Source organism: Perca fluviatilis, chromosome 2 (genome assembly GCF_010015445.1).
Source record: "Perca fluviatilis chromosome 2, GENO_Pfluv_1.0, whole genome shotgun sequence".
NCBI classification, from domain to species: Eukaryota; Metazoa; Chordata; class Actinopteri; order Perciformes; family Percidae; genus Perca; species Perca fluviatilis.
In genome coordinates, this window is record NC_053113.1 from 28,437,623 (window position 1) to 28,460,592 (window position 22,970).

Consider the following 22,970-nt stretch of genomic DNA (forward strand, 5'->3'; position numbering starts at 1 on the left):
ATGCATGTCTCTCACTCAAGCTGTCAAGATTGTTATGCCAAGATATTGATGCTGCCAAAACAAAAGCTGCTCCCCTAAAACCTAGTTGGGTCTATCTCTCTGGGATGTACAGTATGTCAAAGTGTGTCAGGCCCCTTTAGGCCAAAAGGAAACAGTCCTGGCATAAAACATTCCCTCATCATGCAGCTGCCTACATTCTTGAAATCGGTAAAGACACAAACCTATTGTTACGGGGAGTGACAGAACGGACCCAAACGCAAAACTCAGTTTAAACAAAAAGGTTTATTGGGAGTAAAGGGAAAAGGTAAGGGAGAGGGGCTGTGAGGAGGTGGACGCCAAGGAGCAGAATGTGGGCACATGCTGGAAGCTGGGGGCCGAGGAGTGAGGGGAGGCGAGGAGCGGAGGTAGTGTGGAGCAGGGAGCCGTGAGGACGGGACCGGAGGACGAGGCCAGCTGACTGGAGACAGAGGGATGGAGATAGTGACAGTAAGGCTGAAAGAACGATCAAGCGAAGATGGTGATTAGATCCGGGGTTGAAGTACTGGGCTTGATTTTCGTTGATGACTGGCAGGTGTGTACGGCGGGAGAAGTGATGGTGGGATGACGGGCAGGTCTGCGTAATCAGCTGGCTGGCGCAGGCAGGAGGGGAGGGGGGGAAATAAAGAGACACAGAGAGGCAGGGCCAACAGAGAGACTGACAGGGGAGCATAATGGAAAACAGAAATAACAAGTAGACAACAAAACAGAAACTCACAGCCAGCCGAACCCCAACCATCACACATAGATTCATACATGAACAGGTTAGGTTATTAAATTCCGGCCAAATATTCTCACAAAATTCCACCACTTTTTCATTTTTTCACCTTTATTTATCCAGGTAAGTCGATTGAGAACAAATTCTCATTTGCAACAACGACCTGTCACAATCACACAGTTACACATTCGTACCTGGAAGCTGCCCAGTACAACCACAGTCTGATCTGCTGGCCACTGAGCAGCTCCACTGGAGCGGTTGGGTTAAGGGGTTGGGTTAAGCCTTGCTCAAGGGCAAGGGTTGATTTATGAGGACTATGATTGACTGCTCCTCAGATCTCTGCAGGGTAAATCCAGACAGCTAGCTAGACTATCTGTCAAATTTTCTCACACACAATTATTTTTACATTATTATTATTATTATTATATTATATATTTGTGATTGTTTTGAAGAAATGCCAATAAACCAGAGCACGTTTTTCTCCCATCCCGGAATGCTGTGTGGACTAGCCAGACCCTCCTCCGCTCCGCAGCGTGTGGACGGTCTGGCAAAGCGAGACTATGGATAGGATGATCTTTGGTTTATCTCAGGTCTTTACAAGTCATTGCATAGTGAGTAAAAAGAACACATAAGCAGCCAACAGTGTTAACTTTCTTCACTGGGTACCCTCTTTTTCAGATTGTGTAATATATGCAGGAGTTCCTGCTTACATATTTTTCCTTAGCAACAGAACACACACAGAAATAACAGGAGACTCATTGTGTTTGTCTGTTGGCTCTTTAGGTTTTCAAACCCACACACAGTAGTGGGAAGGTGCTGTTTTGCATTCACTGCCACTAACTTGGTCATGTGTTCTCTATTGTGAGTGTGTGCTCGGTGAAACACACAAATCTTGTACACACTCTTCCTGTCATTTAATCTGCATCAGGGGTGTATAAGTAAATGTCACTTGCTTCAGTTGTTTTTGCTGCATATAGCCTACTGGCTTCCTCCTGGCTGGGTTAGCAAATAAATTAACAATTTTCTATGTCGGATTGATAATTTATTTCTGTAATACTGTACAGACTCTTAACGAATATATGGACTCACAAAATCACCCGTGGACACTTTATATTAGGTCTGCTCGATTATGGGCTTTTTCCCTTTCATTTATTGTGTTACATCTTTTTTGTGCATGTTATAGGTTTACAAAGTGAAAAGGCCCAAAGTCCACCCCAAAGGGACCTACCATCTTCCAGAGAAAACACTGTTCACCAACTGCTCCAAACAGCTCTATTGTAGTCCAGCCTTTACTTCCGTGACGAACGTGCGTCACTTTGTAACACACGTTATAATGCTCGCCTAGCTGCTAGCATTGCACTCCCTCATGCTCTGCAACTGACAAGCTAGAGATGCCTCACTCTGTAGCTAAAACAGAGAGCTCAACACGCAGGGTGAAAAGAGGAGCTGCAGCAATGTGCAGTACAACAAATATATGGTGTTTTCTGAAAATTAAACCACATAAACCTATTCTGGTACAACCTCTAAATACAATTATGAACCTGAAAATGAGCATAATTTGAGCACTTTAACATGATTACTCGTTGACTTTTGGACAGATGTTGCATTTATTGAACTTAAAAAAACAATGAAACAGTTAAATACATTGTGCTGTGACATTTCCCTTAATTCTTTTCCCATTTTAACTTTTTTAATTCCCCTTCAGAACACAAGACAAAATAAGAGTTTACTTGCAAATCGTAATGTGCAAAATGATTGTTTTTTTCTCGATTACATTGTTTTTGTGACCGTTCGGAGCTGAAATCAAAATTGTGCTCAAAATCCGATTCATTGCACGACCCTACTTTATACACACTTATGCACCCACATGTCTGAATTCAAACATGTTTATGTCTACTGTAGGCACATATTCAGTCGCACACATGCAAACACGTTTGCACATACACACTCACGCTCCCCTCCTTTTTGGCCCATAAACATTTCATCAATGTGTCAAGGGACAAAATCAGCCTCATCAAACATTCATTCTTACATGGCAGGTAAGCCACTCTGTTCCTGCCTTCACTCACGCAACAACACAGCCATTTCCTCATATTCACCATACCAAATTAGAAGTGCTACCGCTTCCCCAAAGCCGAGCTGCCTCTGTGCGAGAGGGAAAGGAAGGGAGTACTGGGATAATGCCGGCCTTTCTTCACGTGTGGGATGTACAGTGTGACAACATCAATATTTAAACAAGAGTTTAAATGGAAATCTATAACCCCCTTGTTTTCTCCACACACATACACACCACATATTCAGTGAATGTAAATGTTGGGGCTGTGTCTGAGACTGTCTGTCTCAAGGGAACATCCACCTGCACGGACAGAACCGTACATGCAGTAGTAGCGAGATGCTTTTCATGTGTAGTTTTATTTATCTCTACATCCGCTCTCCCGTCCAATGCGTGTGTGTGTGTGTGTGTGTGTGTGTGTTGCTACGTGCGTGCGTGCGTGCGTGTGCATGTGCAGTTCTTCGCATTGTTAGAGCTTGGTTTTGTAACATATGGCGGCTACAGTTCAGACATCTTTTAAGAATGTTTTTTTTTCTTTGTTCCAGTTTGGATGCAAAGCATCAGGATATTCCTATTAGAATACTGTGCAAGAAGGGAGATGAAAGGAAAGGGGAAGCAAAGAAAGGAGAGGAAGGGATAAGAGAGGAAGCAAAACAGTAAAGGAGAGAAGAGAACAGGGTAGGTCATGAGAGGACAAGCAGGAGAGGAAGAAAGGAGAAGGAGATATAGCGTTGGGTATCATTTGGATTTGAATGATACCGGATTTCAACTCTGCTCATCGGTTCCTGTTCTTAACTTTTCCTGATTCAGATTCTTTGAGGGGCGGGGTGAAAACAGATCCCGTGCTTAATTCACGGAAAGAAATTAATTTTACACAACACAATTCATATTTGCTGCACTTTATGGAACCTGTAAATGGATTCCATACAGTTTAATTTGGTTGCTGTTATTAAACTCAATAATAATCTGTTTTCATTCTTACTGTACGTAATTTTACTGCACTGTAAACACCCGAAATAACACAGGGTCCAACATACATCGGGCCATATAAAATCAGCCAGTTGCCCGAAAAACATTTCATTAAAATAATTTTCTGGACATTATTTCACAAGCATTGTTACTACATTGGCTCTTCTCTCCTAGACGTCGCTCCACTCTGCCTTTGTCTGTCAGCACGGTGCACGTAGACGGACACAGGCAGGCTTGAAGTGGCAGTCAATATAAATAACATATGAGTTAAAACGTAAAAGAATATTCATTGCGACTTGGAAAAAACATACCACTGGGTTGAGAATGATGTGTGTGACTGTGTGTGTAGGGAGCGTGTGCGAGTGAGAGAAAGACAGCGGCTGCGCTGACAGCAAACAGCCGGGGGCGATGGGAGCAGAGTAGAAAACCTGCGGTCAATGGCGCACAGCTGACACGTGTTCACAACTCTTGCCTATACTGCCTAAACAATCAACAGTCATCCAGTCCAGAAAGAGCACCATGTGTAGTTGGAAAATTCCGGGAATTTTCAAAGTTGGAAACTTTCGATGGGAATAAATGGGAATTAATGGGAATAAACTGGATATTTTTAATATTGCTTGTTATAATACTGTTAGTCTATAACAGGGAACTTAAATGTAGTTGGGGAAAAAAAACCATCTTGCAGCATAATCTTGGTTAAAACAACCTGATTTAATGCAACTTCAGTTGAATGTCTTCCCTATATTTGTCAATGACATGCACGCACGCAGTAATCAGCATAAGCTACTACATACTTGCCAACATTTAGTTTTTATTAGCCAACTAACCATAGTAAATCAAAATTGGAATGTTTCCAAAATTCCTCAGCTACACTTTCCATGGAAAGCAATATTAAAAATATCCAGTTTATTGCCATTAATTCCCATGAAAGTTTCCAAATTGGAATGTTTCCAAAATTCCCCAGCTAAACTTTCCATGGGATTTTTTTAAGGGTACCCGGGTACCTTGGCATTTTGAAATCAGTTCTAATTTGGAACTGGGTTTCGGTTCCTAACCCTAGACGGGAAGAAGAATCAGGATAGATGAGTTGAGAGGTGAAGAGAAAGAAAAGGAAGGGGAAGAGTGTTAATGTTTGCTGTATATCAACATCAGCTCTTATCTAACACATTTCTCTCTTTAGTGTTAGATAATACAACAGAATAATCAGCAGGTATATCTGCCTCCTCTCACTGGCCTCTGGATGAGAATAAAACAATGCATGACATACTGTTCCTCCTCCATCCTTCCCACTGTTGTTCCCCCCTCCCTCTTCCTTCTCTCTATACTCCCACCTATCATCATCCCTCCATCACTCACCCTGCCCTCCCGGTACAAACCGTCCATCACCTCCGTCACTATCTCACTCCTTTTATTCTTCCTTTATGCGACTCCCCTCTCTTCCTCCATATTTTTTTCGACCGTCCAACTAAGCTTATTTATCTTCAGATTTCAAATATCACTCAACCATTTACACACATACACACACACACACACACACACACACACACACACACACACACACACACACACACTCAGAGTGCAACAGAGCAGAAGAGAAAACAAAACATCTTCCCACAGATGATTCTAGGTTATATAAATGTTTTGCTGGATTCCTTGACATTTGCTGTATATTTTCATCACTTATTCACACTGATCTTAGGATGTACAAAGTCCAGGAGGTTGATGTGAACCGAAGCAACCCGTATTGATTAACTGTGTGACACGATTTGTTTTCTTATCAAGGAAGTCTGTGTTGAGACGATTGAGAAAGATACTGGCTGATGTTCCTGTTGCTATTTCTGCACTTTTCACAATATACAAATGCTTTGTCATGACGCCATGGAGACCAAATAATGAACTTTTACAGTTTGACCATACAGTAGCGGTATGCAAAGTCTTGTAGCAATTAATCATTTGAAAATTAGCCATCGCTGGTTTTGCCTGAATTGGAAAATTAAACTAAACTAAATACACACACACACACACACACACACACACACACACACACACACACACACACACACACACACACACACACACTCAATCATTTACCTCAAGTACTGAATTTGCAACATGATGCAGCATGTATCCTAATGCCATATAGGAGGCTTCTTGTGGTTTTTAGACTTTTTATTTAAAAAGATGACTAACAAATAGCCGCTTAGTCTAAAGCAACATCCCGCAGGAGTTCTTGTAGCTGAATAGGTTGCACATAAACGTACACACATACACAGTTGTTTGAATTAAAATTCATTATTTTTACAAAGGGGATTAAAAACAAGTTGTGTGTGTGTGTGTGTGTGTGTGTGTGTGTGTGTGTGTGTGTGTGTGTGTGTTCGTGTTCCAAGCAAAAATGATTAAGGGGAGATGACGGTGTTGTTCTTAATTTTGTCTTCCAGCCAAAACAAACTATGACCAGGGACTTCTGCATTCAGGGCAAACTGAGAAAACTCACAAAAAATCTGTCTGCGGCAAATTTCAATCTGCCATGGTATCACAGATCCTAAATCTTCAAACGAGTCGGACACAAAATCGCTGTTGCTTGTTATCTTGGGGGGGAAAACAATTGTCAAAAGATCCCTTTTTTTTCCTCAGGACCCAGACAGAATCCTTTGAATACTATGTGGGCTGATCTAACCAAATTTACCACTGCACATTGTTGCAGTGATCTGGGATTGCTGTGGTCAACGTACACGTAATATGTCTGTTTCACACCGTTTTTCTATTAAAGTACAAGTCAAATACACGCCAGATTGGCTATGCTGCAGATTAAGGTAATTTAAAAGCAGTGTTGGGGAAGTTACTTTTAAAAAGTAGTGTTTGCTCGTTACTCGTTACTTCCTAAACAAGTAATCTGTTACTTTACTTAGTTACCCCCTATGGAAAGTAAGTTTTTACATTCCTCGTTACTTTTACGTTACTTTTATGTTGCTTGACCCAATATCTGTTCCTAAATGTGTAGACCTACATAAAGTTCTACTACAGGGGACATAACCGGTATTTCTTTTGTGCTCTTTATTATAAAAAATAGTATCAATAGGCTCCTAAGGAACAACATGGTGACATCAAAATGGGTCATATCTCAAAATAAAACATGCCTCATCTAAATCCAACAGAAAAAAGAATATCTTAAAAATGGCTTGATGTCGATGGCTTGTGTAAATTAAATAAAATGGCATAATACAGCTTAGAGGCAAATACATGTTAGCCAAAATAAAATCAAGCACAACTTAAAGCATGACTATTAAAAAGGCTATGTTAAGTGAATATGCTGGCCATTCTTCACAGTATGATGGCAGATAGAAAAGAGGATATTAGGCATAGGCTTGAGCTATGTCTGTAGCATGGGTGGCAGGCAACCTATTCCACATCAGCACAAAATGGGTGATTATACCTCATCAGGAGCAGTCTTTCAAAACGTTTTATCTGAAAGTCTGTTTCTTCTGGGGGTAAGCACAAGACCTCCCAGGCTGAAAAGTCTTTCCACCGGTGCACTGGATGGTGTGGCAGTGTTGTATTTCATGAACACAGCTTTCACTCGGGGGAAACGGTTGAGAACTTCTAACTCTGAGCCTGACCTCATGTACCTCTGAATCTGCGCTAAAGGACATTGCGTCTTCCTCCTCCTCATCAAAAGAAAAAAAAGTCCTTCTCATTGGCGCTGCTGTGTGCGGCAACTTCTCGGTTTTTATTCTCAGCAGACTCTGCATCATGGGTAGAGTGTGACACTCTATCCATTTTGGAGTGCCAGCGTCCTGGACATCAGGGTCTCCGGGGTTGGTAGAAGACTACCATAGTACCAGTTATCTTCACCTTGCAAGATATCCAGTGCTACTGTCAGCGGTTTCAAAACACTGCACTATTCCTTTAGGAATAGATGTTCACGCTCGGTCTTGGCTCTGATGTCCAGTCTAGTACAAAACGTATTCAAATCTTGGGCCGGGATGTCACTGATACGGGACAAGGCATCGTGGTTGAAATTCCACCTTGTTGATGTAGGCAAGATCATTTTTTCCCACAGATTTCATCGACAATCTCAGAGGCCACTGTAGAACGGCTTGTCTTTGTCCAAAGAGCAGTGCACTTCGCCGTTGTACTCCTGTATGCACATTTTGAGTCACTGTTGGATGACAGCCATTTGTCGATGTCATTGCACAAGATCAAATTGAGCGTATGCAAAGCACACCTAAAATGCGGGGGAAGAGAAAACGGTCTTTCTGTGGTCCCAAGCAACTAAAACTACACCTTGCTCTTCATCCTCCTCCTCCTCGTCAGGCTCAGGGGGTGCATACATCTTAAAAGCTTTAACAAAATTCAACCTGTTGTTTGTAACGGTGGCGGTGATCCTATGTGCAAACCTATCCTAGGTTTGCAGTTGAGTTAACGGCAGTGGATAAAAGTTTCTCGCCAGGACACAGTGTAGACCTTACACTCACATTCCTCCCCTTAGTTTCAATGAGTTTGAAGTAGTGGGAATACCTCCATCCCTCAAAAGTTATCGTTGGCGGTGGCTTCTCGCTTGCCATTGCCATGGTTGCTGCTCTCCTACCAGCCTCTGTCATGTACCGTGTGGAGCTTGTGACTATTGCGCAAGTGCGCAGCTGAGAAAGCAGTGTCAACTACCAACTACTACGCTTTGTTAACGAATTTTCAGTAGTAGTGTGTTTCACTACTTTTTACCCGAAAAAGTAGTTACATTACTGTTACACCCAACACTGTTTAAAAGCATGGTGACAGCAGGATGATAAGGTTTTGGTTGTTTAGTTTGCACTAGAGTTTGACTTGCAGCTTTCACACCAACTCAAACTAATTGAATCAAACCAGAAAACACACCATAGTTTGTTTCAACCAATCCAACAGGTTGAAGTTAAAGTACCTGAAGAATTATTAAAAAAAATGCCTTCCTTTTTCTTCACATACCACTTAATGGCAAAGGTTAAAAGATCCATTATGGTGCTTGGTTCCTGGCCAATCCATACCATACAATGATGAGTAAACATCCAAAATGTAATCAATTCAGAAACAAAGAAGTAGTAAATGTTAAAATGCTGAATTCAAACTGCTGTTATCATTTCTTACGACAAGTGGAAGTTGGAGCAGAGAATTTTGACTGAGGCAGTGATACAGACGGATACAAGTATTGTAAGTGAGAGGTTTTAGAAACGCAGACGACTCTGTTCAGATTCCTTCAGGACATATACTGCTCAATTAAGGAGAAATTCCTTGGTTAACAGAAAAGAGACTGCACTACTTTTTAAACTTGCTAATCAAAGCTCAAAGAAGAATTGAAAGTAGCTGCTGGGTGCAGCCTGTGGTTGGCTCATGAAATCGCTTATTCACAGTGGATCCATTTAATGGAATTGCTTGGGCCAAAAATGACTATTTTTTCTTTTATATTAGACACTCAGTGTTTTAGAGCTGCAACAATTAATTGATCAATTGAGAAAATAATCGGTAGATTACTCAATATTTGAAATAATAGTTAGTTGCAGCCCCACAATCTTGAACGTGGTATGGGAGCAGTGTTGTAATGTAACGGAGTACAAATACTTCGTTACTGTACTTAAGTAGAAATTTCACGTATCTGTACTTTACTTCGCCATTTAAATTTATGTCAACTTTCACTTTTACTCCACTACATTTCCTAGATAAAATGTATACTTTTACTCCACTAAGCATCTTCGTTACTCGTTACTAAAAAATAAAACTAGAAGAAATGCAATAAGGGACGTTTGGCGAATCACTGCTCCTAGATTGCATTACGCACGCTCCGCACACCGCGCGCTCTATTTCAGCGCTTGTTTGTTGCAAACCGCCATGGAAGCATGAGCCCCTACTGGAGGACCTCCAGTTATCGTAGACCACCAGGCTCGGCATAAGCAATGGCCCGATGGCCCGGGGCCAGTAAAAACGTATGTCGGGCTGGTTGCAGCCACAGTCACTGGTGTGTGCGTTACTTCACGCAGCACATGTAGCCTACTGACTGGAAACGTTACCGAGGATTATTTACCGCCGATGGCGCAGATGAACTAACGCTACACTCGTTACTGTAGGTAGGTAGCCTACAATAAAACCTCCATGATTAAAGAGTCAATACTTATCAATAACCCACGTACCTGTTCTACAGGCAGAAACACGTAGAAACCCATATCTCAGTCTGCGCTGTCCACTCTCGTCCACCGCGCTGTGCAAACACAGCTCTACTCTGCAAATAGCGACTTTACAAACGAGCTAAAATGAAAGATGTCAGTTTGTAGTCTAACTGTTTGTCTTAATTTGCAACCAATCTTGAACTTTGGAGAAACTATTGTAAACGTAGCTGATTTCTAAACGAGCCATCCTCTCGCTGGAGCGGTAAACCTATGGATGTAGGCTATTTTAAGACCAAAACAAATACACGTGGCTACTTAATATGCACGTGAATGACGCGTTCTTCATTGTTGACGATGTTGCCAGTTGTATTATTTAGCAACAGAATCGTCTTATTTCAAATTAGGCATACAGGACTAATCTGAGATCATTTTCTAGTTAAGTAGCCTATCTAGTTATCATTAGGCTATGGATTTTCCATGTTTTTAGGGGTTTGCTTACTAATGTAAAAAATATAGCATTAATTTAGTAAGAAAGTGAAAATATCAAGATGACAAGATGATACGTATTAGGTATAATTTTATTTTCTTTATTTGAATGTAGTTGATGACCCCTGGTCTAGCTTTGCTGCTAATGGCACAACATCCAGTGGCAATGGCTAGCTTTTTTCCTGCTTTTTTGTCCTTTTCCAATCACACCTATGATATTTCTTTCAGGGCCAGTAAAAATTTAGAAGGGGCCAGCAAAACTCTGATCTACTGGCCCCGGGGGCCAGTGGGGATTTTTTTTAATGTTGAGCCCTGCGACCACCCCGACAATAGTGGTGAACTCGGTGAACAGGGTAGTGGTGAAGATAACGTCTTACACCCGTGTTGCAAGAAATGTTTCTGTACATTGATGTCAGCTCTAAACATATGCTGTTTGTTCTTTGAACTTAAGAGAATTGTGTCTGAAAAGTCCCTGAATATGCTTTATGCTTTACTATAAGAAAGCCACAATAAAAGTTCTAACCGCTTGCTTTTAAAAAAAAAAACTTTTACTTTTACTTTTGATACTTAAGTACATTAAATATCAGAAAATTACTTTTGATACTTAAGTACAGTATATATCAGATACTTTAAGACTTTTACTTAAGTAATATTCTAAAAGGTAACTTTCACTTCTACCAAAGTCTTTTTCTAGTACGATACTTGCACTTTTACTCAAGTATTGCTTTCTAGTACTTTATACAACACTGTATGGGAGTGGTCACAGATCGTTAATGTAGGTAGATACTACTGTCAAAGTGGATAAGTAGTAAGTATAGACCTATAGCAATACTTCCAGCAATGTCTAAGTTGCTTGAAAAAGTCTTGCATAACCAGCTAAGTTCTTACCTTGAAACTAACAACTGGCTCAGTGACTGTCAACATGGTTTTCGTGTTAAGAGATCAACATGTCGGCATTACTACTCTTCACTGAACAATTATGTGATCCTAACCCTCACTGGCTGGGGAGGAATGTGCGAATCACAGGTGGTGGGAGGGGAATGGCCACCTCCCCCCCTCCCACACATAAACTGCCTGGAGCTGTCCACGGTGCTGAAGGTCTTAAAGCACTTCACCCCAGTGGTAGCGGGGAGGCATGTTGTCGTACAGACAGACAATGTTAGAGCAGCAGCGTTCATAAATCGCCAGGGCGGCGTACGCTTGGCCCGGCTATTGGAAATAGCCAGGAGCCTTCTGCTGTGGTCACACAGTCATCTGCTGTCCCTCAAGGCTGTTTACATCCCCGGGATACTAAACCGGGTGGCAGACCTAACGTCGAGGGGAGGGCCTTCTCACAACGAGTGGAAATTGAATCCCACTATCGTTCAGAAGCTGTGGAGCAGGTTCGGGGAAGCGGAGGTGGATCTGTTCGCCTCACGAGAAAACACACAGTGCGCTCTGTGGTTTTCCTTGAATACACGGGACAATCCACCCCTTGGCGTGGACGCTTTCTCCCACTATCCCTGGCCCAGAACCCTCCTATACACTTTTCCCCTGGTCCCTCTGATCCCTCGTCTCCTGGAACGCATCCAGGAGGAGAATCTGTCGGTCATTCTGGTTGCACCGGAGCGCACAAGAGGGAAACAGACCCTATATCGTGTCCCCTGCCTCTCGTGTTGACTTATCTCCAAACGTTGGTAGATAACGACTTGGCTCCGTCCACAGTCGAAGCCTACGCAGCGGCCATTTCATCCTGCCACGAAGGCTATGGAGAGAGAACAGTTTTTGCGCACCCCCTAATAAAGTGTTTTTTGAAAGGGGTCAGACGACAGAAACCCGCCATGCGCTATCTCACACCCCAATGGGATCTGGCCCTGGTGCTTCGAGCTCTGGGGAAGCCTCCTTTCGAGCCCTTGGCACAAGCCCCTCTCAGGTTGCTCTCTCTAAAAACGGCGCTTCTCCTTGCCTTGACGTCAGTTTTCGGAGCCCTGGCAGATTACTTCCTGTAGCTGATTGTGGTTTTTGTTTTTATAGCTATCTTTCCACCGTTTTACAACTGCTCTGCTGTTTCATAACCACCAGGGCATGGAAAAAAGTGTTTTATATATTTCTTTCCTGATGCTAGAGGAGATCACATATGTAAATTTTTTACCGGCTACATAAAATTGCACCATAACACCACAGTGAAAATGAAGCCAGTGGGGCGGATAATGTCCTCCTGTGTAATAATGGCACATGTATCTCTTATAAGATGCTACCACCACACTAACAACACTGGTTTCATAGACGCAGTCTTTGTTTACACGCACAAAATGATGAGGCTGCACTTCAACAGTGTTGTTATGCTCGTTTACTATCAGCTACAAATCTCACCAAAAGCCACTTCGTTAAAGCAGGGTCTTGGTAATCTATGGCCCTGTATCATCGATGTCCCTGTGCTCTTTGATCACTGCCAGTTCAGCTGAAAGCACTGCAGCAGAAAAACCAGGACATAGCAGTAGCAGTGTACACATGGATTTCGTTGTAATAGTAATAGTATAATAAAAAAAGGCCTGTTAAAATCATATTTTTAGGTAAATGTTTAAACTACACATTATCTGCCTAATGGCCTTCTAATATGTAGACTGTCTGCTGTATTCCCTCGAGAATATTAAGAGTTTGTATTCCGATGAACACAAACAGGGCAGGACGGATGCCCGTCCCATGCGTCGGCTCGTCCAGATCATGGACTCTATAAAATACAGATGCTCTCCACATTGTTTTTACATTCATACACTTAAGCAGTGCGCAAAAACGCTTAGGCAGTGCGCAAAAGCTGTATAATTGCAGGGAAAACACTGAATAGGGAGTAAAGCATTTAGAGGGAAATTATGAGTATCTATAATGATTCTAGACAAAATGGTGGGCTTCAGTGGCATTTTATCAAATCTGAATCCAGTTCCAAATCTGCTTATCAAATCCAAATCCTTTCGAATCCCTAATTGAATCTTTTTATGTCATTTTTTTCAGTTTGCAATGCGTGATACAAAATGGAACTGGCTTTCGTAACCCCATCTTTTACCTTAAAATCATATTTGCCATACTTCATATTCACCTTACCCCACCCATTTTTAATTTTCTGTTTGGAATGCAATTGTATTGTTCTTCTGGTTTTCAAGTTTAGAGCTTTTAACCCCCTTCTGACAGTAAGAGTCATTACAAAAACACTGTCGGCATGTGCTTTTGTATGCCAACCGGCCGGTCTCACACAGCCAACAGCCCTGAAAACATTGGCCCAAATTTAAAACGTTGTTTGGATAAACTGATCACATATTGGGAATCTAAATGATTAATTTCTTGCCAGAGAAATAATTTAACTAATAACAGCTTCTTTGAAGTTTCAAACTGCTTTTTGGCATGTAAAGGATAATATTTCAAGCAAAGAATAGATTCACTTCCTAACCTCATTTGGTGACCGGACAATTTCAGGTGTTGTTGAGGTGGCAAAAAACAACAGCTATATGCACAACATGCTGTAATAATGAAATGGGTTTGGCTTGTTTAAAAAGATGTCTTTAATTATTAGTCACCTGACCATAAAAGTGCTCTTGATTTGTGAGCAATTTAAAATGGTACGCCAAGTGTGTCAGAGTAATGACATAATGTAGGCCTATGTCATCTAGTAATTTAATCTCAGCACAGACACTGAGTTACTGATCAGTTAATGTCCCTATCAAACCCACACATTTCGTATAATAGGAAAAGTCCAGCAGCCATAACACTTCTACATGTTTATTGCACAACATTGATTCGTTTATGTCAAGTAATTGTAAGTGTATGCATCTATATCCATTTCTAAATCTAAACTTGAATCATTGATTTTCAAAAAGTCGAGTACAGAGAATGTTTGAAAAAAAGTTGTCAACCATTTGTGCATAAACTCTGGTCTAGACAACTGGTATAGTCTGACAGATATTTCCCCAAATGACATCAAGGGTTAAGGGGAGAGTATGGTGGATCCCACAAATCTTTTTTTCTCAAGATGCTGGTGCATGTTGTGAACTCCGCTCTCCTCACTGAAGCACAACAGTCTGTCTCAAGTGTTTTGTGGTTGTGTGTCAGAGTCAAAATACATAAATTAAGTAAAATGTCTGTGGGGGAAACCAGCCATGCAAAAAAAAAATGTGGTTTGAGTTTAGGTCTAGTTTATATAATTGATGGACTTATGCATGCAACTTAAATGTCGCCTTGCTACATGTTTCCATATTCTTGTTTCGTGACAGACAAGCTGCATATATTACATAGCTGTACTAATTTTAGATTTCTTGATCACCAGTCGTTTTCAGTAGTCTATGGACTTTTGTGTAAGTGCCAAGATTTCCTGTCCATATCTCATTCTGTCTTCATTAGCTGTTTTAAATGAAACCGTTAACCCTTTTTTTCAACCCCAGTTTGGAAAATCCCTTTATTCACAGACTTTTCCCATAAACCACAATATTTACCGACTCTTACTCTCTTTTATCATGCATATCCTAGTAGAACAGTGGTGCTTGTAATTATGCAGTCAGTGCACATTCACACGTATATTCCAGGCAGTACAGCATAGAACCACTCTCACTACCTTATCATGTATTATAAAAAGAGTGACTTTTCCAACTAAGAATGCAATCTGACCGTCATTACACGCTGATTAAACTAGGTTGTATTAAACACATTTTCTTTTTAAACTTTCTTGACATTTGTGTTTAATTTGAAGTCACATTGGGTTTTGGTAGTCATTTGAAATTATGGTTAACAAAACTCTTAAAACATTTTGCAGACTTGCAATCTAAAACCACAACAATACACACCAAATCAACTGCTACAAAAAAGAAAAAAAACTGCAGTTGCGTCACCTTATTGTTTGCAGTTGGTGCTCATGCGGTGATTGACACAGGTTGCCTGTAAATACCACAGGTTAGACTGGAACTGCCTGTCTATTACCCCAAAGGATCATTTCAACTTACTACAACTTGGGTCATTCCTGTTGTCTATGATGATGTTGTACTCATCAAAATACTTGCAGAGACCTGGAAACCCTGATATCCCCTCCGCTCTGATGCAGCGACGCAGCAGTGCTCGTGTACGTCTGTGTGTGGGTCGGATCCCCGAGGGCAGGGGGAGGGGTCAGACGGAGCCCCGAGGAGATGCTACTTTCAAAAATCTTGCTAGCTTTTCAACATTACCAACCCTGCCTTTAAAGTTATTTAATGAGCATTGTTGGAGGTGATGCCTAAAATTTCATTGCCAGTGACTACTTCTGTATTGTTGTGAACATGACCAATAAAGAACCTAGAACCTTAAACCTTTATATTCACCATTGCCGGCTGAAGCTGTACAGGTTACACCTGCAATGCCAACATGTTTTGCGCAGATAGTGCTTTGGGTTGGCATGTTCATGACTTGTAATGATGCTCTCTAGTGGACCACCCATTTTGGTGCAATTGATGTCAAAGCAGGCCACAAAATTACGTAACTGGCGTAGGTGGGAGTAAAAATCACTAGTTCCTGATGAAACTGTCACTTTGCCGGAGAAACAGTCACTCTGCTTGATCTGTGCTGGTCTGAACAAGACTGCCCTTCAGCACCAGCACTGTGGGGAGAGGCAGTGGCAGTCAGGCAGAGCTTACATATTCAGCACTACATCCTCTCTTGTCTACCACACCACATATTAGGGTAACTTCGCTTCTGGCAATTCTCCATGAAATTGTCAGCCAAATCGGCTCATCAGCACCAGCACTCAGAGCCTAGAGACTTATCAGGGAGACGAAGAGAGTTTAGCACCTCCTCTGAGAATTAGACCTTATAGTTTGACCTTCTGTCAAACTGCTGTTGGATTGAGCAGTTGGATATGATGAAACATGGACAAAATAAGATCATAGCAACCAGAAATTGGGGTTCATGCGAGGGAAACGTTTGACAGTTCTTGACTTAAGCTTCTAAATACATTTTGGTTTAGTTATCTATTTTAGAAAGCTGCAAAAAATACATGGCATGCTTAGTTTTTGATAATGTTCAGAGTGTGGGAGGAAATGCCAAATGTGCTTATGATACATGTCTGTGAACAAAGCACTCCTAATACTGTAATTAGTTGATTTCTAGAAGAAGGCAGAATCATGATGAAACACACACACACACACACACACACACACACACACACACACACACACACACACACACACACACACAGTACTGTACAAAACACATACTCTTTCAAGCTTTGCCAAGGTACTGCTACGTAAGGGAGAGGCTATTCTGCAAAAAAAAGTAGACTGTTGTACACAACTTTATGCTGCTGTGTCCTCTGTCTGACTCTGTGCAGTAAATTAAAGTCGTCAGTGTCATGCTAATCAACCAAATCAGCTGATCAGCTTCTCTCTGCTTCAGTCCCCCTAATCACAGGATTTAGGTCGCAATTACATTCTAGTCTTGATTCTCACTCTTTGTTGTTGAGTGTGTGTGTGTGTGTGTGTGTGGTGTGTGTGTGTGTGTGTGTGTGTGTGTGTGTGTGTGTGTGTAGGTACTATGCATATGAATGTATGTGATTGTGACAAGTATTATGTGCATGTATGTGTGTGAATGTGTGTGCATGCTTGACAGTGGTTTATTCTAGTTTTTTACAAGGTAGAGGATAAAGGAAAGTAATTTATTCACAACTAAAGCCAGACCATAACTTTTTCTGATAGCGTCCACTGTGGCCACAATTACGGGATAATGATGGCTAAATGAATGCTCAAATGTAGTGGGAAGGTATCACATGTAGAGAAGGATCGAAAATCAGCTAACCGACTGAGTACAAGGCCTGGCTGATATGGAGGAAAAAATAACACTTTTATTTGTTTAAACGTAGGGCCAATTGTAATAAGCTTTTCTTTTCTTTTTTTACAAAAGTCCTGCAAGACCAAGAAAAGAGAGCAGCAAAACCCCTGAGTGTATTAAACTGAGCAACAGATATATTACTTATGAATTCAACTTCTCCTTTGCTTTGAAGATTGTGTTATTTATTCTTTCAAAAGTTACTCGGGCTTGCTTTGAATTTTGTTGGAACTTCTTTTTTCTAGTACAAAACAAAATTAGAATAAAGTAAGGGTTAATTCTAGACGAGGTGTCCATTATCAGGAATGAATGCATCACGGTAAGGCCAGAGTGCGGATGACGCTTGCCTCAGCCGAAGTCCATTAATTACCTTATAAGGACTAATATCTGGAACAATCATTCCCATCCCATAAGGTTCTAATGCAAACATTGGGCCTCATTCACCAACCGTTCTTACGAAGAAATGTGTTCTTAAACCCCACTTATGCACATTTTACGAAGATTCTGACATTCACTGAACAAAATCTACAAACACTGAAGAGCACTCTTACGCACATTTGAGTGATGACAGTTTGCTCCAAATAATTGGTTACTGCATTTTATTTAATTCTACAGTCGTTTACAATGATAGTATTGTACTGTAATGTATTTCTGATCATTTGTTGAAAAAAAAATCATAGTATGCAAAGAAACACGAACACTGCAATTTACATCAGCAATTAAACTGATTAAATCCTGCGTTATTTGGTGATTGATTGCGCTATTTATAGGGCCAAAATGCAGTGGTGGAATGTAATGAAGTACAAATACTTTGTTACTGTACTTAAGGAAATTTTTCACGTATCTGTACTCTACTTATGTAGAATCAATAGTGCATACTTTTGACTTTTACTTCGTTACATTTTGCAGCAATTATCTATACTTTCTACTCCACTACATTTCTACAACGTTCTGTTACATTTTCTGATCAGTTTTTCCCCCTTCTAAAACGTCTTACATGCAGCCAATCAGAATTGTGTATTCACCCATAGTAAGTCCTCCATCAGTCCATTATGTGAGTTCAAGACAACTGGAAACACAGTATAAATAGAGGGAACAATTAGTTCCTTCAGTAGCCTAGTGGTGTTACCTGCATGTAACTAAACAACAGTAAACCCCGGTATCACCATACGAACAAGTGATAATGCAACACTATGTTCAGAAACCTTAGACACATGAAAAGTAATGGCTGTCAGGGAAGAAAATATTTGTTAGACCTTTTGATAATATGACACTCCAGTAGGCCATCAAACATTACACTCTTTGTATTGACCCAGTCACAATGTTTATTTACAGTAACTTTGGGGTATAAAAATTCTGCGCCCCGTACATACAATTTACCGGCGCTGAGCAAACAGCGATGATGAACAAGATATATAGTCTTTTCTCATTCATTCGGTCTATAGTAATCTGTTTATTAATGCTATGCCTTGATCATAAACCTTTGTGGCAGGTTCCAAAGGTAATTTTGAACGTGTACAGGTCACGATCTTCAAACCTGCTCTGGGGGACGCAACAACGGGGAAATGAGGCGCCACACGCCGGCCACAACAACAGGACGGACCGCCACATGTGGGACACGATTCCCGGGCGCAGGGGCACACAACAACGGGGAAACAAAACGCCACATGCCGGCCACAACAACGGGACAGGCCGCTACTCTCAGGACGTGATCCCCGGGCGCAGGGGCACATAACAACGGGGAAATGAAACGGGACGGTTGTGGTTAGGAAAAGAAAAACGGTGAAAGGAACCGTCACACGCGGGACGTGATCCCCGGTCTCCGGGGTGAAAATCCTGTGTTGTTTGACCAACCTCCCTGCGCGGACTTTCGCCTTATCAATACTACTTGCTACCGTCATCGTTCTGTGATCACGAAATATGCTTCCCATTGAAATACACTGCTTTAAAATTTGTAATCGCCACATGAAAAAAACGACATTATTGTGTCCTGTCCACGACTCAATAGATTCAATAACGTGACCATATCACAAACTGCCATGAGACCGGCTGGGTACAACCACAGGCTGATCTGTTAGCCACGAGCAGCCCCACTGAAGCAAACATGGGTTAAGTGCCTTGTTTAAGGGCACCTTAAGCAGCCAGCAGCTTGGAGAAGCTCAGAACAGATTTGTTTAGACTACCACTGGCCAACACTTGTGTTTTTACAAATATTTGCTGGTGCATCTCAAGGGCCATCCACACGGCCCAAAGCTTTTTGGTGCAAACACATATGTTTTGCATCGTTTTGGCCGATCGTCCAAACGAATCCTGTAAACACACTGCCTGAAGACACACTTTTTTCCCAGGGTGAAAAAATTCGAAAACGCCGCCCTCGCGGCTTTGTTTGGATGGCAGAGCCGCATATTTGCGTATTGATGATGTCATCACCACACCCTTCGACCTCTAGCCTTCGACCACTTACCTCGCGACGACGTCTCATAACAACAACACCTACATAAACATGCATCCGTCCTAATGCCTACAACGACACGGCACTGTAGCATCGAAGGTAGCATATAGCTAGCTAGCTTGTGTTTGGTTTCTTCTTCTATTGTCTGTCTGTATACAGCGCGCAAGCTTTATGCGCCTCTTCTTCTCCGTTTTTGGTGAATTTCTGTAGCAGAAACAGCGCCACCTATAGGCCTGGAATATGAAGTAGCGTGTTGAGTCATTTACAAATGGATCCGTTCGGACGCTAATTTTCTTGGAACGATGCCAGGGAAGACGGGGTGAAAGATAATTTTGGTACGTGTGGACGTGGCCTCAGGCAGCAACTATTTCTTCAAAATGATTATACAGTACAGGCCAAAAGTTTGGACACACCTTCTCATTCAATGCGTTTCCTTTTTATTTTCATGACTATTTACATTGTAGATTCTCACTGAAGGCATCAAAACTATGGATGAACACATATGGAATTATGTATTTAACAAAAAAGTGTGAAATAACTGAAAACATGTCTTATATTTTAGATTCTTCAAAGTAGCTACCCTTTGCTTTTTTATTAATAAGGGAAACAATTCCACTAATTAACCCTGACAAAGCACACCTGTGAAGTGAAAACCATTTCAGGTGACTACCTCATGAAGCTCATTGAGAGAACACCAAGGGTTTGCAGAGTTTTCAAAAAAAGCAAAGGGTGGCTACTTTGAAGAATCTAAAATATAAGACATGTTTTCAGTTATTTCACACTTTTTTGTTAAGTACATAATTCCATGTGTTTATTCATAGTTGTGATGCCTTCAGTGAGAATCTACAATGTAAATAGTCATGAAAATAAAGGAAACTCATTGAATGAGAAGGTGTGTCCAAACTTTTGGCCTGTACTGTACACCATTTTGGAATGAAAGTGTTAAGTTCAACCAATGTTTCCAGGCAATGAAAACTGAAGGTTACACAGTCATAAATGGCTTCCTAGATATTCTGGGATTTTAAGTTCCCAGCATCGGTGCCAGAGAAAGTGAAACTCGGTGTACTGCTGACTAATTGAAGCAGCAGCCAGGTGGAGTTAAAAGACGCGACCCTAGCTCGACCCTCCATTTCAAGGCCTTAGGGGAGTTTTCAGAGACTGGCATGACTTCACTAATGATGGGGGGAATTTTTCATCACATCCCACCCACCAAACTTGTCTGTGTGTCTACTCTGTTTCTTGTCTCTCTTCCGTTCTGATGCTCCCCCATCTTCTCGCCATCTCTCACTCATTCCACTTTCCCTATTTCCTTCTCATGCTGTTTTCCTTCTCCTTTAGTCTCTCTTTTTGTCTCACCTTGTCTTCCATTTTCATGTTTCACACCATCTGCAGTTAACTTAATGACCTATTGCTGCAGGTAGAAACAAGGGGGTCTGGTCTTGCTTCTCTTTTAACTGCTACACTGGCAGGGAGGAGTCTAACTTGTGTGTGTACGCTCTGCGTTAAGAGAAGAATTGTGTATAGGGGGACATAGAGCTCGTTGATCTATTATCTGTCACACAGTGAGAGAGGAGACTCATTCTGCAACAGTTGTGTGTTTGTGTGGATGGATAGTGCTGACTGCACCACAGCAGGATATGTTGAAATGAGAAGTAAATGAGAGAAGAAAAGGCAGGATACAAAAATAATAACACACAAGCATCTAGGTGTGTAAAGATTCACCGATAGGAATCGGTATCCATTTGTATTATCACAGATATGACTACACTGATACATGAACCCCTTGATCAATCTAAATGGTACAAGAATGGTACAAGAAAACTGATGGCCTGATTCTAGAAATTCTGAAGCTGTTTTTCCCACGCCGATATTTCAGATAACTTATTTTTGTTGATAGGCCTACTTTCTCCTTAAAATCATTTTACCGCGTGTGCAGGGTCTGAAATTAACACTCACCTGTCGCCAAATGCGGGGGAGGCCGACACGCACGCACACAAATACTGGCGCACACACCGGACACCAACCACTACCTTCTGTTTACTAATAGCTAGCGTTTAACTTAGGCTAATTAATTAGCTTCTAAGTGGCGATTTTTGGCAGCCAGCCTTCCAAAAGAAAGCACAATGAAATTAAATGTTAACCGATCATTAACCATTGACCAACAAGCAGGAAACGGAGTCTCAGTTCACCCGTCCGGGAGGTTCTCACACACTTTCCGCACTCCGTGTCTGCAGACAGCTGAAGGCTCCTCTACACATAACTGCAGACCAAGTGATCTACATTGTCTTCAGATTTTTGTTCAGGAATAGAATCTGATCAACGTGCTCTGGGAGAAGTGCACTTCTCTGAGCAGTGATGATATCTCCGGCGGTGGAAAAGACCCTCTCTGAGGAAACACTAGTGCCAGGGACACAGATGTACCTTTTAGCAAGTTGTGACAAGAGTGGATACTGATACTGGTGCTCCTTCCACCAGACCAGTGGATCTTCTTCCACTTCCAGGAGATCTGCCTCCTTGTAGCGGGTCATCTGCTCCTTGGCCTCGTCCTCTTGGGTATTTGTCTTGGGTCGTGCTGCACCACCACCGTATCGTTCACCAAGAAGGGCAGCCAGTGGACAAGACGGCCTTGGATTCCTGGGTGGAGGACGCTGACCTTCAAATAAACAATAATAAAATAAAAATGCATTACTTACAGTTAAGCACATTCCATAATTCCTACACAGAGGTTCAGACAACACAGTGCGCTTCACTGGATAACAATGGGTGATACTGACCTTGACTGCTCTCTCCTTCCATGAATTGCTCTCCTTCATCTACAGCATCTTCGTCTTCTTTAGATGCCATCCCCTCATCATCAGCACGAGCATTTGCTGTCCCCTCTTCATCCACACTCCAAAGTGACTAAATTAAATAAGTCAACATGAAATGAAATTCATGAGCTTAGGCCATAGGTTAAACCTAGCAGTACCATCACTGCCTTACCTCTGATGGCTGCATGCTCAGTCTTGCAGCCTGTACAATCAGTCCCTCATAAACTTCCTGTCTTTCATTTTCAGTCAGGAAGGAAGACTTTTGAATCTTGGATCCATCGCTGAACATGCATGGAGAGTTGCCTTGAGGTCAATGTACCTCTTCTGAAGATCCCCAGCCATGGCAGCCTTCATCTCTTTTATGACTGCAGATTCACCTTTAATCGGTTTCAGGCTGTTGATCAGTGTGTCCTGGAGGGGTGCGACGACTGAAAGTGAGGGGGTCTTCTCCTTGGACATGTACTGTGTAGCCTCCTTCATGGGCTTCAGCGCGCTGACTACT

At 41.8% G+C, this 22,970-nt stretch overlaps 1 protein-coding gene across 1 annotated transcript; it reads right to left on the minus strand.

Annotated features, from left to right (window-relative positions):
- Positions 1–282: 282 nt before the first annotated feature.
- Positions 283–22,757, minus strand: LOC120551494. The gene is made up of 4 exons (XM_039788966.1): positions 22,641–22,757; positions 22,433–22,559; positions 22,080–22,311; positions 283–457 (listed from the first exon to the last, which is right to left on the minus strand). The coding sequence occupies exons 1-4, from the start codon at positions 22,755–22,757 to the stop codon at positions 283–285; spliced, it is 651 nt and encodes a 216-aa protein (XP_039644900.1).
- Between the last annotated feature and the right edge of the window lie 213 nt (positions 22,758–22,970).